This window comes from Bombyx mori, chromosome 21 (genome assembly GCF_030269925.1).
Source record: "Bombyx mori chromosome 21, ASM3026992v2".
Lineage (NCBI taxonomy): Eukaryota > Metazoa > Arthropoda > Insecta > Lepidoptera > Bombycidae > Bombyx > Bombyx mori.
In genome coordinates, this window is record NC_085127.1 from 10,276,362 (window position 1) to 10,291,086 (window position 14,725).

At 33.9% G+C, this 14,725-nt stretch overlaps 2 protein-coding genes across 8 annotated transcripts; one reads left to right on the plus strand and one right to left on the minus strand.

The window, feature by feature from the left end:
- Positions 1-192: 192 nt before the first annotated feature.
- GSTe6 (glutathione S-transferase epsilon 6) lies at positions 193-7,389 on the plus strand. Of its 6 annotated transcripts, none has more exons than XM_021350180.3 (7): positions 193-348; positions 560-777; positions 905-963; positions 1,323-1,470; positions 1,819-2,012; positions 3,411-3,555; positions 6,931-7,389. In XM_021350180.3, exons 2-6 carry the CDS (start codon positions 637-639, stop codon positions 3,553-3,555), a joined length of 687 nt encoding a protein of 228 aa, XP_021205855.1. In that variant the 5' UTR covers positions 193-348; positions 560-636; the 3' UTR covers positions 6,931-7,389. The 6 variants fall into 6 exon arrangements, with proteins under 6 accessions (XP_021205855.1, XP_062530524.1, XP_012548743.1 ...); XM_062674540.1 differs by lacking the exon at positions 6,931-7,389 and adding an exon at positions 5,279-5,936; XM_062674541.1 differs by lacking the exon at positions 6,931-7,389 and adding an exon at positions 5,279-5,936 and having other exon boundaries at positions 339-475.
- Positions 4,544-14,310, minus strand: LOC692915 (ubiquitin conjugating enzyme E2). 2 transcript variants are annotated; one of them, NM_001046758.2, is given in 8 exon segments: positions 4,546-4,984; positions 6,318-6,545; positions 7,204-7,395; positions 8,776-8,947; positions 10,038-10,173; positions 11,282-11,385; positions 12,885-13,001; positions 14,009-14,273. In NM_001046758.2, coding segments are annotated over 8 exon segments (1,143 nt in total). In that variant the 5' UTR covers positions 14,171-14,273; the 3' UTR covers positions 4,546-4,952.
- Positions 14,311-14,725: the final 415 nt, after the last annotated feature.

Sequence of the window (14,725 nt, forward strand, 5' to 3'; positions counted from 1 at the left end):
CGAGGGCGCGGTGCGGGGCGCAAGGTTCGACTGATCTACCAATAACGCGCTCGATACGATTTCCCCTGCCGTCGCGCCTCACCCTCACCACCAAAGTGATCTAAAATTCGGTTCTGCGCAGTCAAGGTCATTTGCTCAAGAAGTTTGCCGGTTACTATACCTGTAATAAAAAAAACAACATCGTCCTCACTGGAAATTAATAAAGGTCCTCATTTGGTCTCGATTTGGCTCTTAAACATAAATTGAGTAAAGCGACATCTATGAGAAAATCGTTTAATTAATATCTTATCTTGGACATAGACCTCGAATGGTACTTTGGACTTTAGTTTGAAGAAGCAAGCGGTCAAGGTGAATATATCAAGTTTAACCTAAAACGAATTACTTAACATTATAATTGTATTTTATGTAAATATTGTGTTAATATGAGAACAAGCTTGTCACCCGTCTAAGCATCGTTACATATTTATGAAACTAAGTCGCTATTATTATTAAAATCATTTATTTTAAATACTTCCACTTTTATTTCATATTTTATAAATCATTTTACCTAATGTTTTAGGAATTCTAATTTAGAAAATAATACACGTAGGCTAATAAAACAGGATAAACACAAAATTTGAAATATAAATTGATAAAATGACTCCGATATTATACAAGACTGACGCCAGTCCGCCTGCTAGGGCTGTGATGATGATTGTTGATATATTGGGACTAAAAGTTGACGAGCAGGAACTGAATCCAATATTACGCCAACAAGACACACCGGAATTTAAAAAAGTAAGTGCAGATTTTTTTTTGTAAACAATATATTAACTGTTTTTTAATAAAGTTTTTATTTTGTACTCCAGAGTCTCTAATAGATTATAATACCAAAATAATTAATTTACATACATACTGTTTCCAGAAAAATCCAATGAGAACTATTCCTATATTAGAGGAAGGAGATTTCTACCTCGCGGATAGGTGAGTTGTTAGGCAAAGTGATTTGTACAGTGGTCATAAATATTTGTAAAGGTCTACCAATACATCAGACACTAAGTGTTCGCGCAACGGTGATTAAGTATGTCATTTGATAACAATTACAAAACAATTTATAAACCATACTCGTAGTTATTTTTAGTCTTTTCAATAAACTCATTAGTCTCGTGGTTATCTTTTGCGGTGTCCGGATTTTATTTCCGATATTTAGAGACTGGGTGTTCGTGTTCTTATCCTTCTTGTTTCCGGCATGATAAAAACCTTATGTCCATTATGTGGAACACTAATTAATTTGTTAATTTTCCAGTTTTTTTAATTGTCCGTCAATTTTGCACCCATTTCAGTCACGCCATTATGTTGTACTTGATCGATAAATACGGTAAACCGGAACACGCTCATCTCTATCCGAGCGAGAAAAGGAAACGAGCTACAATAAATCAACGACTTTTCTTTGACTGCGGAGTGCTATTCCCTAGATTGAGGGCCGTTATGGTAAGCCGCGCTCAACAAGAATATTAAAAATCTTATTTTCATTTCTATTAGTATGATACTAAAGATCTTTCATATAGGGTCTCTTTAATGAAACATAATTAACTATATAGCGTCTTTTATTTATGTCCTCAATCAGTTTTTATAAAGCCCGTTTTACATTTAAATGTTCCTCATCCTTATTTTTGGCAAAAATATTTCATTATTCCATTTCTTTTTCGACTTCCTCTTTATAGGTTGAAATCTTTATACCTATAGATGTGGCAGTGGCCTTTTCATTCACCCCCAATAATAAGCATTATTAAATTGAAAGTTGTTTGTCGTAGGTACATAGCTCTGTCATATTTTCAGGCACCAACGTACGCAGGAAAATTAGCGGAATTGAATCGAAACATGATCAAGAACATCGAGGATGCTTATTCAATAATGGAATCCTATCTAACAGAGAATTTGTATCTAGCTGATGAAGTTGTCACTGTAGCGGACATAAGCGCAATAACGACTATTTCGTCTTTGAACGGCTTGTACCCGGTAGATGAGAAAAGGTTTAAATTTTACTTTTTTTTTATTGCCCTTGCAGGCAGACTAGCATACGGCCCACCTGAAGGTAGGTGATCACCGTCGCTCATGGACGTCAGTAATGCCAGGGGCAGAGCTAAGCCGCTGCCTACCGCTTAATACTCTCCACAAGCCTCGTTTGAAGAAGGACATGTCATAGCGCTCGGAAAACACCGTGGAGGCGAGTTCATTCCAAAGCCGGATGGTACGTGGCAAAAAAGATCTCTGGAAACGCACTGTGGATGACCGCAGTGGCTCCAGGTAGTATGGATGAACTCTACTCCGGTGGCGGGCGGTGCGATGGTAAAAACGAGACGTTGATATCATCTCGAATAATTCCTCAGAGCGCTCCCCATGGAACAATACACAATAGAGTATATCTTTTTGGCTCTAGTTCGGCAGTTGAGCTGACGACCTACCTGGTGTTGGATGTGAATGACACCAGTAACGGTTGCAACTGTTGGCTACCCCAAACCGGAACGAATGACTGCTTCACCGCAGAAAAATGCACGATGGTGATAAGTAAATCGTCTGTGCATTAAATTCTAAAGTTTTGCCGTACGGACAAAATGGACGATAGTTCGATTGGTATATAGGGCACTAGTTTACTACAGATCATCTGGTAAGCCATAAGGCTCATCTTGTCTGCCTGTTAAGAATATACAAACCCGGCTTCATAGAGTTACAAATTCTCGATCTGTCCCGTACTAGTGATACCTTCCTTGTTTATTTTCCTACTTAACGCTAATTCCTATGTTGAGACCCTTGGTAGGACATCTTGCGAGTCCCCGCACTTTGGCTATCAATCGTCCCTATAAAGGTTCCGTATCTGCTCTGAATTAGACACTATTTCAATGCAACAGATTCTAAGAAAGCGACGGGAATTCCAATAGGACTATGGCCCCGTCTTTATTGCCATGATAGGCAGATGAATATACAGTCCTCCTTATGGTAAGTAGACACCGATGCTCATGGAACAATTCTAGGGGCAAAATGCCGTAACGACTTACTGCTGAGAATTCACCTCAAATCTCGTTTGAAGAGGGACAGGTCACAACGCTTGGGGACACTGTGAAGGGAGTCTGTTCGAAAAGAGGATAGTCCGTGGCGAAAAACGCGTTAAATGTGAACCGGTTCTTTTTCAATTATTTATCAAGCAAGCATCTGCAAACTATACCTTATTATGTGCAAAAATAAAAACAGAAAAGAATCCATAATCCCTCCAAAATGGCGGAAGTCATAGATTACAGAGAGCGCGCGCATTACCGTTGACCTTTACATATTATTTTGTCAAATATATAATTCAAGAATAGAATCAAGTTAGGAAATATCCGTGAATCTTATTTTCGTGTCAAAATTTGATTTCGCAAACATAATTTTTTTAGATATCCAAAACTTAGCAAATGGATAAACAGAATGAACGATAAAGAATATTGTAGAAAGATCAACACTCCCGGAAGCGAGCTACATGTGGCCGGTTTGATAGCCTTAATGGACAATACTAAACACAATCAGCAATCAAAACTTTAGGTAAAGTCTTTTACTTTACTATTTAAAACTACTTTAAGCTTTGGCTATTTTATTATTTTTAAGAAAATTAAATTTTCACGTTTTCCTTTAGAATCACGTTTTTTTTATTGCTTATAAGTCACGGCCCTGCCACCTGGTATTCATTGATTACCGAAGCCCATAAACATCAACAACGTAAATGCCGAAACCAACCTTGAGAGAAGAGTTTCAAGTCTGTTTTTCCAGTACAATAGCTGCCCCTCCCTTAAAAACCGAAACGCATTACTGCTTCACGGCAGAAACAAGCAGAGTGGTAGTACCTACTCGAGCGGGCTCACACGACGGCTTACCACCAAATAAACCGTCGTGGCCTAAAGGATAAGACGTCCGGTGCATTCGTATCGAGCGATGCACCGGTGTTCAAATCCCGCAGGCAGGTACCAATTTTTCTAATGAAATACGTACTTAACAAATGTTCACGATTAACTTCCACGGTGAAGGAATAACATCGTGCAATAAAAATCAAACCCGCAAAACTATAATTTGCGTAATTACTGGTGATAGGACCTCTTGTGAGTCCGCACGGGTAGGGACAACCGCCCCGCCTATTTCTGCCGCGAAGCAGTAATGCGTTACGGTATGAAGGGTAGGGCAGCCGTTGTAACTATACTGAGACTTTAGAACTTAAATCTCAAGATTGGTGGCGTATTTACGTTAATGTTTATGGGCTCCAGCAACCACTTAACACCGGGTGGGCTGTGAGCTCGTCCAACCATGTAAGCAATAACAAAAATAAAACAAAAAAAATTACCTTAGCAAGCAAAGGGATATTTCAGTTCCGCGATGTACAGCTCATAAAATTTAAGTTTGTTGACCCCAGTTTTGTTCGCTTTACATCGCGGAACTAAAACATCCGATTTCCGTTTATGGAAAAATAATGTATTTATTTCGTTTCGCTCATAAGTCTATTTATCAATAAGGTTTCAATCATACAAAAACAAAACAAATATAAAGAATCACAGGTTTTTTTTCATTTATTTCAATAATAACTAAAGAAATGCAAAGATCTTATCAACTTTACACTCCAGTAACTTCTAGGGCTACCATACGGTTAACGTTCAATGAGAAATTAATGATTACAAAAAACGTTACACAGTAAACTTTAATTTTTCTTCCTATAAGTCTTGTATAGTCTTTCGTTAACGCCCCGCACTTGATTCAGAACATTACCACTTACAATAATACACGTACAATACTCGCAAAACGTCCATTCATATTCAGCACATACATAAAAACGAGTCGCGCATACAGACAGACAAACGTTATGGAAATGTTGACGCGCAGTCAGCTATCACTCATATTAACATGGTAGTTACGTTGGGCGTAACAAATCGTTACACAGCGCTCCGCAGTTCCAATTACCCATCCTCTTTCGGAGGTGTGAACCAGCCTGAAAATTAGATAAATATTAGTATGAAACGATTACAACTCTTACATGAATAGGGGCTTCGTCTATCTATACATATAAATAAAATTGGAGTGTCTGTTTGTAATAGTGAAATAACCGCTTTTTACTACATGCATATGAATATATATACGGTACATACACTAAAATAACATTTTTTACAATTTTTGTCTGTCTGTTTGTTTGTTCCGGCTAATCTCTGGAACGGCTGGACCGATTTTGACGAGACTTTCAGTAATAGGTAGCTGATGATATAAGGAGTAACTTAAACATTTTTAGAATAGCTTGGCCCCGCGGCGTCGCCCGCTGTACTACAATAACCGCGGGTAACATCGCGGGACTCAACTATCAATAATAAAATTTAATATTTCCGAAGCGAAGCGAGGGCGGGTCGCCAGTACTAATATATAAATCTACAGTGGTATTTACGGATGTTCCGTTATAACTACTGAACCGTGCATCCGATTGACTTGAAACTTGGTATCCATGTAGAAAATACATATACTTAAAGGATAGGCTAATATTTATATGAGTGTTGGACTCCCTACACCAGTTGCGGGGGCGTTAATGATCAGAATCTTTGTGGGGGTGAGAAATAATAATGTTAATTTTACCCAGCGAAGCGGACGGGTACAGCTAGTTTGTTATAATGTACGTATTTACGATAGTAATTATGTTGTTGGAAAACAGAATATATTAAACATTCATATATTTTTACACAACAGAGTTTATGTTAAAAATATGTACTAATCATGTTTAGTTCGTATTCAGACATTTCTTCAATAAAAAAATACATTAAATGTTGTTTTTATTAATTTGTTCATTGTATTTGTAACTAACTATAGTCAACAATTATTTGGATTTAAAAAAGCTTTTCAAGAATGTAATTCAAAATAATATCATATGAACGTACTCATTAAATTTATTAATAAACTAATTAAGTGTCTTTTTATTATCCCATCTATCATTATTACACTCTGACCACAATACATCATCACAGCTTATTTGATGCAGTATAGTTATCAGTATCCTAAGGTGAATGCTAATTAGCAACCTTCAATTATTTTTGGGTTGGATTGAGGATTTGTTATATCACAAACCACATGACTTCTTCATATCCACTACAAGATATAACATGATAGATAGATGGTAGTGCACTGTGATAGATCAAATACAATGCAATCTAAATATATTAGACAGCACACAGCTCAACACCAGTCTTAATGATATTCAATAGCCAGTTTAAAAAAAAAACAAAAAGTAAAAGATAAGTTTTGGTTAAAGTCATTTTTACATAGATACATAATAAACTGCTCACCATTTTTCTCATGTATCTGAACAAGACATTTGAAGCTCTGCTGTGCACGGGCCAGACTGTACTGAGTCTGTGAAACAACTTTGGTGGCACTGAACTGGATCCGAGCCTTGCCCTTCACCAGGGTGGCGGCTATCTGCATGATCACCGCTTCCACAGTGTACGCGGATGACCAGCCTTGCTTCGTTAATAGCTCCATACATATCGCACCTCCGACTAATACATAGCCTCCTGAAAGTTAGAAATTAAGGTTTTGTTAAAAGGAAACAACAGAACACTATAAATAAAAATAAATAAACTAGATTTCACTTAGATCAGAGCTCTTGGGATTGAGTTAGTTGGTTCTAATAAGCATTCATTAGAAGTCAATAGAATGTATTTTATATAAATAAAATATAAAATATGTACACTAATATTTATTTAAATATACAAAAAAATAACTATGATGTATAAATTCATTAGAAGTCAATAGAATGTATTTTATATAAATAAAATATTTTGTATTTTATATAAATAAAATATAAAATATGTACACTAATATTTATTTAAGTATACAAAAAAATAACTATGATGTATAATAATGTTAAGTTATTTTTATTTTATTTTTTACACACAGCTGTTAGAAGAAAGACGACAATAAGGATACAGAGTAAAAGGGCACTACTTATTTTGTGTTGAAATCTCTTCCAGTAGGCCCGCAAAAGGAAAGAAGAATAAGAAACACAAACCTAGTGCATACAGTAAACATTACATATAATAAATAATATATACATATTACAAGATACAAAATATTATATATACTTTTATTTAATATAATAATGTTAATTTATTATTTTTTACCTGTAGGCAGTTAACTTTTTTTCACATTTTATCTTTATAGAGAACATACCTGAGATTATAGGATAAACAACACGCACAAAAGGCGGCTCGAATGGATAAGTTTCCTTGAATATAATGTTGAGAAGAATAGAGTCTTTTCCCTCCTTTTCTTTCAGCAGGAGGAGGTCGTTGTGTAGTGGACTGTCAGGATCCACAGAGCGCAGTCTGATGTTCCATTCATATAGTGAGTCGTTTACTAATTCTGTTAAAATATATTAATTTTATTTGAAAGGAAACATTTATTAGTTTTGATAAATTAGAAGAGTTTCACAGCTCAACTGGTATTAAGTAGTCACTTGAGCCAAAATATGTGAATTCGATATCTAAATCGTATGGTTGTCATAACCTTCAAACGGAATTTTTACTGCTGTGCGACAGAAAGACGTATATATAATTTGGGCAGTATCTATTCGTACAGACCCACAATAAGTGAACAGTAATAGCAGTATTTTTTTTTTATTGCCCTTGTAGGCAGACGAGCATACGGCCCACCTGATGGTGAGTGGTTACCGTCGCCCATGGACTTCAGCAATGCCAGGGGCAGAGCCAAGCCGCTGCCTATAATGGCGTGGCTCCTGAACAACGCAGGTGAGAGTGGTACAGCAGTGGGACACTTAGTGAGAGTTTTTTAACGTTTTCGATCGCGTAAAAATAAAACTCAAATTTGTATGCAGTCGGAACAGCGCCTCTAGCGGCAAACGCAGGCAATCGCTCCAACATCATACAAATTTCGAGTTAACTTTTACGTTATCGAGAACGTTAAAAAACTCGCACTAAGCACCCAGTTCATGATTTATTACTACGCACCGCACGCAACGTCTTTACATCAAACGCGTCAAAACAAAATGACGCGCGGCGTCACTGGTCTTCTACGAGACGGTAGGGACGCTCGCAAAGGTTCACGAACCGACGTAACGTGAACACTTTATACCTACAAGTATTTAGTATACTATTACTTTTTGAGTATAAAAAACGTTGTCCTTACACACTTTTTTTCGCTGCACTATCTATTTAAAATATTATTCTTGGTATAATATAATCTACTGTTTTAATTGGATCATTCATTCTTCGTCATTAGTATCATCTAGTGCTCTCTATTTTATGTTTTGCTGTTATTACAAAGAATATCACTAGTAATGTTAGAACCATAGAGAAACAAATAAAAAAAACAATATAATTTGTCCATTATCACTGCACATTATACTAACTTCTAAGACTGATTTCAAGGCCTGTATTCAATAACTAATGATAGTATATCTCTGGCTATGAAATGAACGAAATAATTATTTCTACCATGAATCAGTCATGTATCGAAATACTGGTTTGAATGGTAACAACTGTTCCACCAATAGGTTAAAACTTCCACCATCTTAAGGCACCACCAGGCATTAAGTGGTTAGTGGAATCCATAGACATTTAGAGCATACATGCCACCGCCCAGTTGACATCAGTTACCGTGAGTTGGTCTACCCTATGTGACTGGTAAGTAAATATAAGTAATATATCTAAAATGCATACCTAAGGATTAACTTCCTTAGGTATGCTAAGCTTTAAAAAGTCAATAAATGTGGTGAATACTAACCAATGGAATACATATTATTCTTGAAAGAGTGTGAACGGTATATGTCCCGGAGCTCCTTCATGAGTCTGTCCGTGGCTTGGAGACTGCCAGACACACTGCCGGATAGATAGTCCTGCCTTTGGTTCTGTCTCAGTCGCTCTAGTGTCGCTAAATGTTCAGTTTCCATGTCATCCTGTAATTTAAATTGATTTTCATTATCTAACATGATACAAGAAATTCAAACAACTCAACTATGATTAATATGAGTGAAGTAGAGATGAGAAGTCCAACTGATGAATACATAATTCAAAAAGAAAGTTTAAAATCATAGTTTAATTCCTATATAGTAACAAATATATATCAAAATTTATTTATTCTTTTTCATTTAATTCATTCATTTTTTAAACAAGCTAAAAATTATTATGTGATCATTGATTAAAATTCAAATTAGTAAATTAAACAGCGGAAACTCTTTCACGAAATCTGTCATGAGGCCTAGTAAGGCTATTAAAAAAAAAGGGTGCGTGTACTTATGTACGCGCGTAAGAAGTTATACTTTATTTTTATTTTATTTTTTTAAATATTAAATAATTAATAATAAATATTTAACGTTAATAATTTAATAATATTTAGTGTGAGTTATATTAAATAATAATATTGTCATTTATATTACTAAAAAATGAATGCTAATAACACTTTTTTTTACGAGTGTACATGCGCGAAAGTTCACCTGTGGCTATATTCAGACTCGCCAAGTTACGTCGATCGTATTGTAATGAGCGATTTAGTGGGCAACTTCAATTCTGTTAATTTTGTGTCACGGTGCGCGCGCATCGTAAAATTTCACTCTCATCAATTTTTCATAACGCGCCTAAAGAAGTATAACTTCAAAAGTTTATTATTTTTTGTTGGAAAAGGGTGGAGCCTTATTCATTGTATGAGTACTTCTTGAGTTTTACGATTGGACCTCATTATGGATAGCACAAATCCATTAGTTTTTCTCCATTAGGCCATGAACACTATGAGTTAGGCGCATGTGTTTTTGTCTAATAATTAATGTAATATAGTCAGTCACCACCAATACATTGTTCAATTCAACACGTTATATTACAGTACAGTATGTAATAAATAACTCCATAAAAATCATCAAAAAAAGTCAAAGATGATTTTCCCTGTGTCACCTCACAAATATGACAACTAATTCAACAGTTATATTTTAAATATTTAAGAACATGTACATATAAGAATCAATTACATTTTTATCATATTATTGCTATTCCTACCTTGTTGCTACGGCCAGCATCTTCAACCATCTCAAGTGGCAAGTCATCTTCTCCTTCAGAGTCATCTTCCTCAGCTGCCATTTCCTCATCTTCCTCTGTACCAGATTCAGCACCATTTGATGTGACACTTGGTACTCTGATAATGATAAATTAAATATCAATTAACTATACATTTTGTTACAATTAAATAATAAATGTAAGTTCTATATTTATTTATACATCAATGTAAATAGCATGCAGTACAGTAAGTATAAAATCAATTGAATAAACAATAGATACAAACAGAGGTCTTTTCACAAACAGCAGTGTTATCACAAAAAAGCTATCTCTTCTAGACAATTAGATGAAGTTTTGATCAAAACACTGACACTAAACACGAAATGGCAGTATTGAAAAAATCTATCACTAAAGGATTTGCAGTGGCTCACTGCACACACACTTTGATATAATTCAATTTTAAATTAATTGATAAACATGTTGCACAACAATTAATATCACAAGATATAAAACAAAAACTAGCATAGTTAGCAAATAGTTTCAATGAAGAAAAATTAATTTAGGTACAGCACAATTCCAGAAGTATGTAGATGTGAAATGGAGAAAATGAAATTATAATAACAATCAAAGACATAAAAGATTAGTTTCTGTACCTATTGTAAAAATATTTCCATACTACCATATTGATAAACAAGTTTTGATATTAGAATGATAACTGCATAATTTATTTATTTACATAAGTGTACAAACTATTAATATATGATAAAAAACAACATAAGCTAAAAACATGTAATGGAAATTAATTGTAAGGATTTTAGGAGTCGTTTTCTTAAAATCAATTATTTATTATAGATCAATTCTACATAATAGCTGATTTTTTGGGCCTTTTTTTATTGCTTAGGTTGGTGGACGAGCGCACGGCCCACCTAGTGTTAAGTGGTTACCGGAGCACATATACATCTACAATGTAAATGCCGCCATCCACCTTGAGACATAGTTACAGTCTCATTACAGTTACAACGCCTGCCCGCACCCTTCAAACCGAAATGCATTACTGCTTCACGGCAGAACTAGGCAGGGTGGTGGTACCTGCTCGTGCAGACTCACCAGAGGTCCTACCACCAGTAATTACACAATTGTATACATTAACAACATTGATGAATAGCTTTGTTTTCAGAAATCCCTAATAAAACCATCTGTTTTCATTTGGTAAAGGTAACTATTGGGTTTTAATAAATTTTAGTAACCTGTGTTGAGGGGGCGCTGGATGTACTGGCAAGGATAATGAATCTAAGTCTGGGGGTTCTGGTACTCCATGTAGTTTGCATAGCTCTCGCAGCAATATCCCAACCTGAAATGAAGAAAGCATTTTAGTAATAATAAGTTTATCTGACATTCTTTGGAACCAGGGTCAATGCCTTCGACGTGACTATCAATATCACTACATAGTATAAAACAAAGTCGCTTTCTCTGTCCCTATATCTGTCTGTCCCTATGTATGCTTAAATCTTTAAAACTACGCAACGGATTTTGATGCGGTTTTTGTTAATAGATAGAGTGATTGAAGAGGAAGGTTTATGTGTATAATAACATCCATTAAATAGTGGAGAAATCAATAATAAATTACAGTTTCTGAAGCGAAGCGAGGGCGAGTCGCTAGTACTTGTTAATGAGAAATATTCTTTGTTAACATTTTGTAGTTTTAATTTACTTGTTTCAAGGAGCGTGGTGAATATGGACACAGGCCCCAATAGGGAGATAAGAATGCGTGACAAGTCACTCAAACAAAATTTCAAGTTACCAAGTAAGGATGAAAGTCTATTGTTACAAAGTTCTAAAACGACAAATAATTGTATTTTTTCTGACAGATATTGATTTAGTCAACCAGCCCGCCAGCTAATACATAGAACTTCTATTATTCTAATTGAAAAGGGGTTGACCAAATCCATTACACACCCAATGATGAAAATTTGTTTATAATATTATGTATTCTTTTTTTTGTTACTACCATATGTCTATATATTTTCTTGATACTTTAATAAGATTCCTAAAAGATAAACAGTAAAATAATTTAAGACAATAAATACATCCAACTGTAAGAAATTAAAATATTTACTGTTGCTTTATGTAAATTCCTTGTTAAGTTGACTATATCAAGATGTCCTAGGTCCTAAACATACCTAGGTCTCATAATTGGCGAGCATTATGGTTAATGGTTATTATGATAATGAAAACCAGTTGAATTTTAATCATTAAACCAAATCAATCAAAAATTAATCAAGTGAATTATTTGCTTCATAGTTTCCAGATTATTACCTATTACCATTTCTATTCCTTTAACTCACACCATTATTTTCTATACTTGGATAGTCTGAATATTGTTTGGAAGTGAAATTTTACTCCAGGTATACAAACTAATACTACCCTCTAATCAATGACTCATCAATAAATATTTTATAGTTTTTTTTTTGATAATACTGTTTGGTTTGGAGCCTTCACCAGATACTAAATATGTAACAAAATATTAATTAATAATACAAAATAAAGATAAAATATAAATGTACAAAAGAATCAAAAGATGCTCTCAGTAGCTTAAAGCTGTATTTGAATACCAGTATTAAATATTGAATAGATTTTTCTCATTTATTGCTACATAAAGACAAATCTTATGATTATAAGTTGATTAGACTACTTTATATTTGAACTATTCTATATATTCTATAGTTGAATAGACTATTTTATTTTAATACATCAAACAAGTTTAGACAAGAATTAGACAGGCTTATATTAAGCCCTATCGTAAGTAATCAATAAATTCTGAAAAGTTATTAATAATATACACTGTATTACCTGGTTTATTACATGATTGTCTCGTCCTTGAGTGTTAGTGAGTATCTGAACAGCATTTGTCACAATTGGATCCTCACTTTCTGCAAACCAGACTGGTGGTGTGGTGGGGTATGTTTCCTGAATTATTACAAAATTAAGACTTTGTTATATTTTTATATACACAAACTAAATTGTAATCAATAACACATGATCAAAAACAACATAACATAGTACAGGTATCACTTTTACTTTTAAACCATTTCTTCATTTCTTGCCTTCCTCAAAAGTGACAAACCATACTAATTGTAAAAATTAAATTATTAGATCACCTTATTCTCAATAATATTAGAGTTATTTCGGTTTTGATAATAATATTAACACTGTTTTATATACCATTACATTTATTTGTTTTAATAAAGATTGTATGAATGATATTTTTAATATGTAAATTTTTTTGGTTTTATTACAAAACTATTTCAATGCTTAAAAATGTTTTTAACATCTAAACACAGTTCAAATGTTAATATTTTATTAATATAAGACAATATCTACACAAATTTAATAAAAAAGGGGAAACTAATTAAATATGTACTTTACTTAACAACTGTTACTGATAACGATTGTCTAATAGAATATAACTTTCAATTGATTTGAAATGTCATTTATGTTTGGTTTTCATTTAGAGCACATTCAACTTGTCATTAACAAAGTATCGCTGAGAACTGATGCAATTAACACTTTTATTGTGTACATGACAAAAAGCAGGTGGTGTGACTAAGCAGGCTTTGGCCCAAAAACTATCCTGAATACCGTTACATAAACAAAAAAACTTTTTCTGTATGAAATAGTCATGATTCACATGTATTGAAATATTCAATCATATGAGTAGTTATTACAATAGTATTCGTTTTCACTTCCTGTACAAAAATAGCCGCTGCTAGATAAAATGTTAAGTGACTGCACATGCAGAAATATTCGTTTGAAATGAGGAAATGTTCATTGCATTTCCGTAAACCTTTTGTTGACAGCCCTGCCCTCATAAACAACGACCCTTTGTCTACTTCTAAAAGTAATCAATAACTTATCTTTATCACAAATCCCCCTTTAAGAATAATAGTAAATTATTGTGCCTAGATATTACTTACAGTTATGTTTGCGTGTATTTCATATTTCTTTCCATTTTTGCCAACGAACCTGCAGGTCAGTTCGTCGACACTAGCTGACATTATCTGAAAACGTTCATGGTTTTTTGGAAACACTTGTTCTAATGTTTTAATTTCTAACTTAAGGGTATTTAAGCAAGCCATTAGTGTGTGTGAACACTAATTTTTATTATAAATAGTCTCTATCCACGTTAAAATACATGGAATTTATTTTACGTTCACTCCTCTATCAAGCAAAATGGCGGAACACATTGTCGAAAATTGTAAAGAGCTTACTTTTCCGACAGAGGGCATAGCAGTCAACTACATAGAGTACTTTGGATTGGTCAATAGTAGTTACCTAGTTTTTTTTTGCAAAAACAATACCTCGAAGCGGGTAACTTTGATTTTCAATGTACGTAATAAATTATCTCCAATAAATGATATTTAAGCTGTTGCTTTAGACAAAATGAAAAGTTTTTTATTCATTTTGAAATTGAAATGTTCTCAGTTACATGCAATGTATATTTTACTGATCTTTATGCCTTCACGCTACTTTTTTACATTAACTTCAAACTACTGAAGCATTTTTCATTCCATTTCTGTCACTGTTTAAAAGCTTTCAATAAATTAAACGATTCAGTTTTATAACGGTTTGATAAAAACGACTAAATAATGAAAAAAAAAACGTTCAGAGTAAACAATAGACTACAGTAGGCT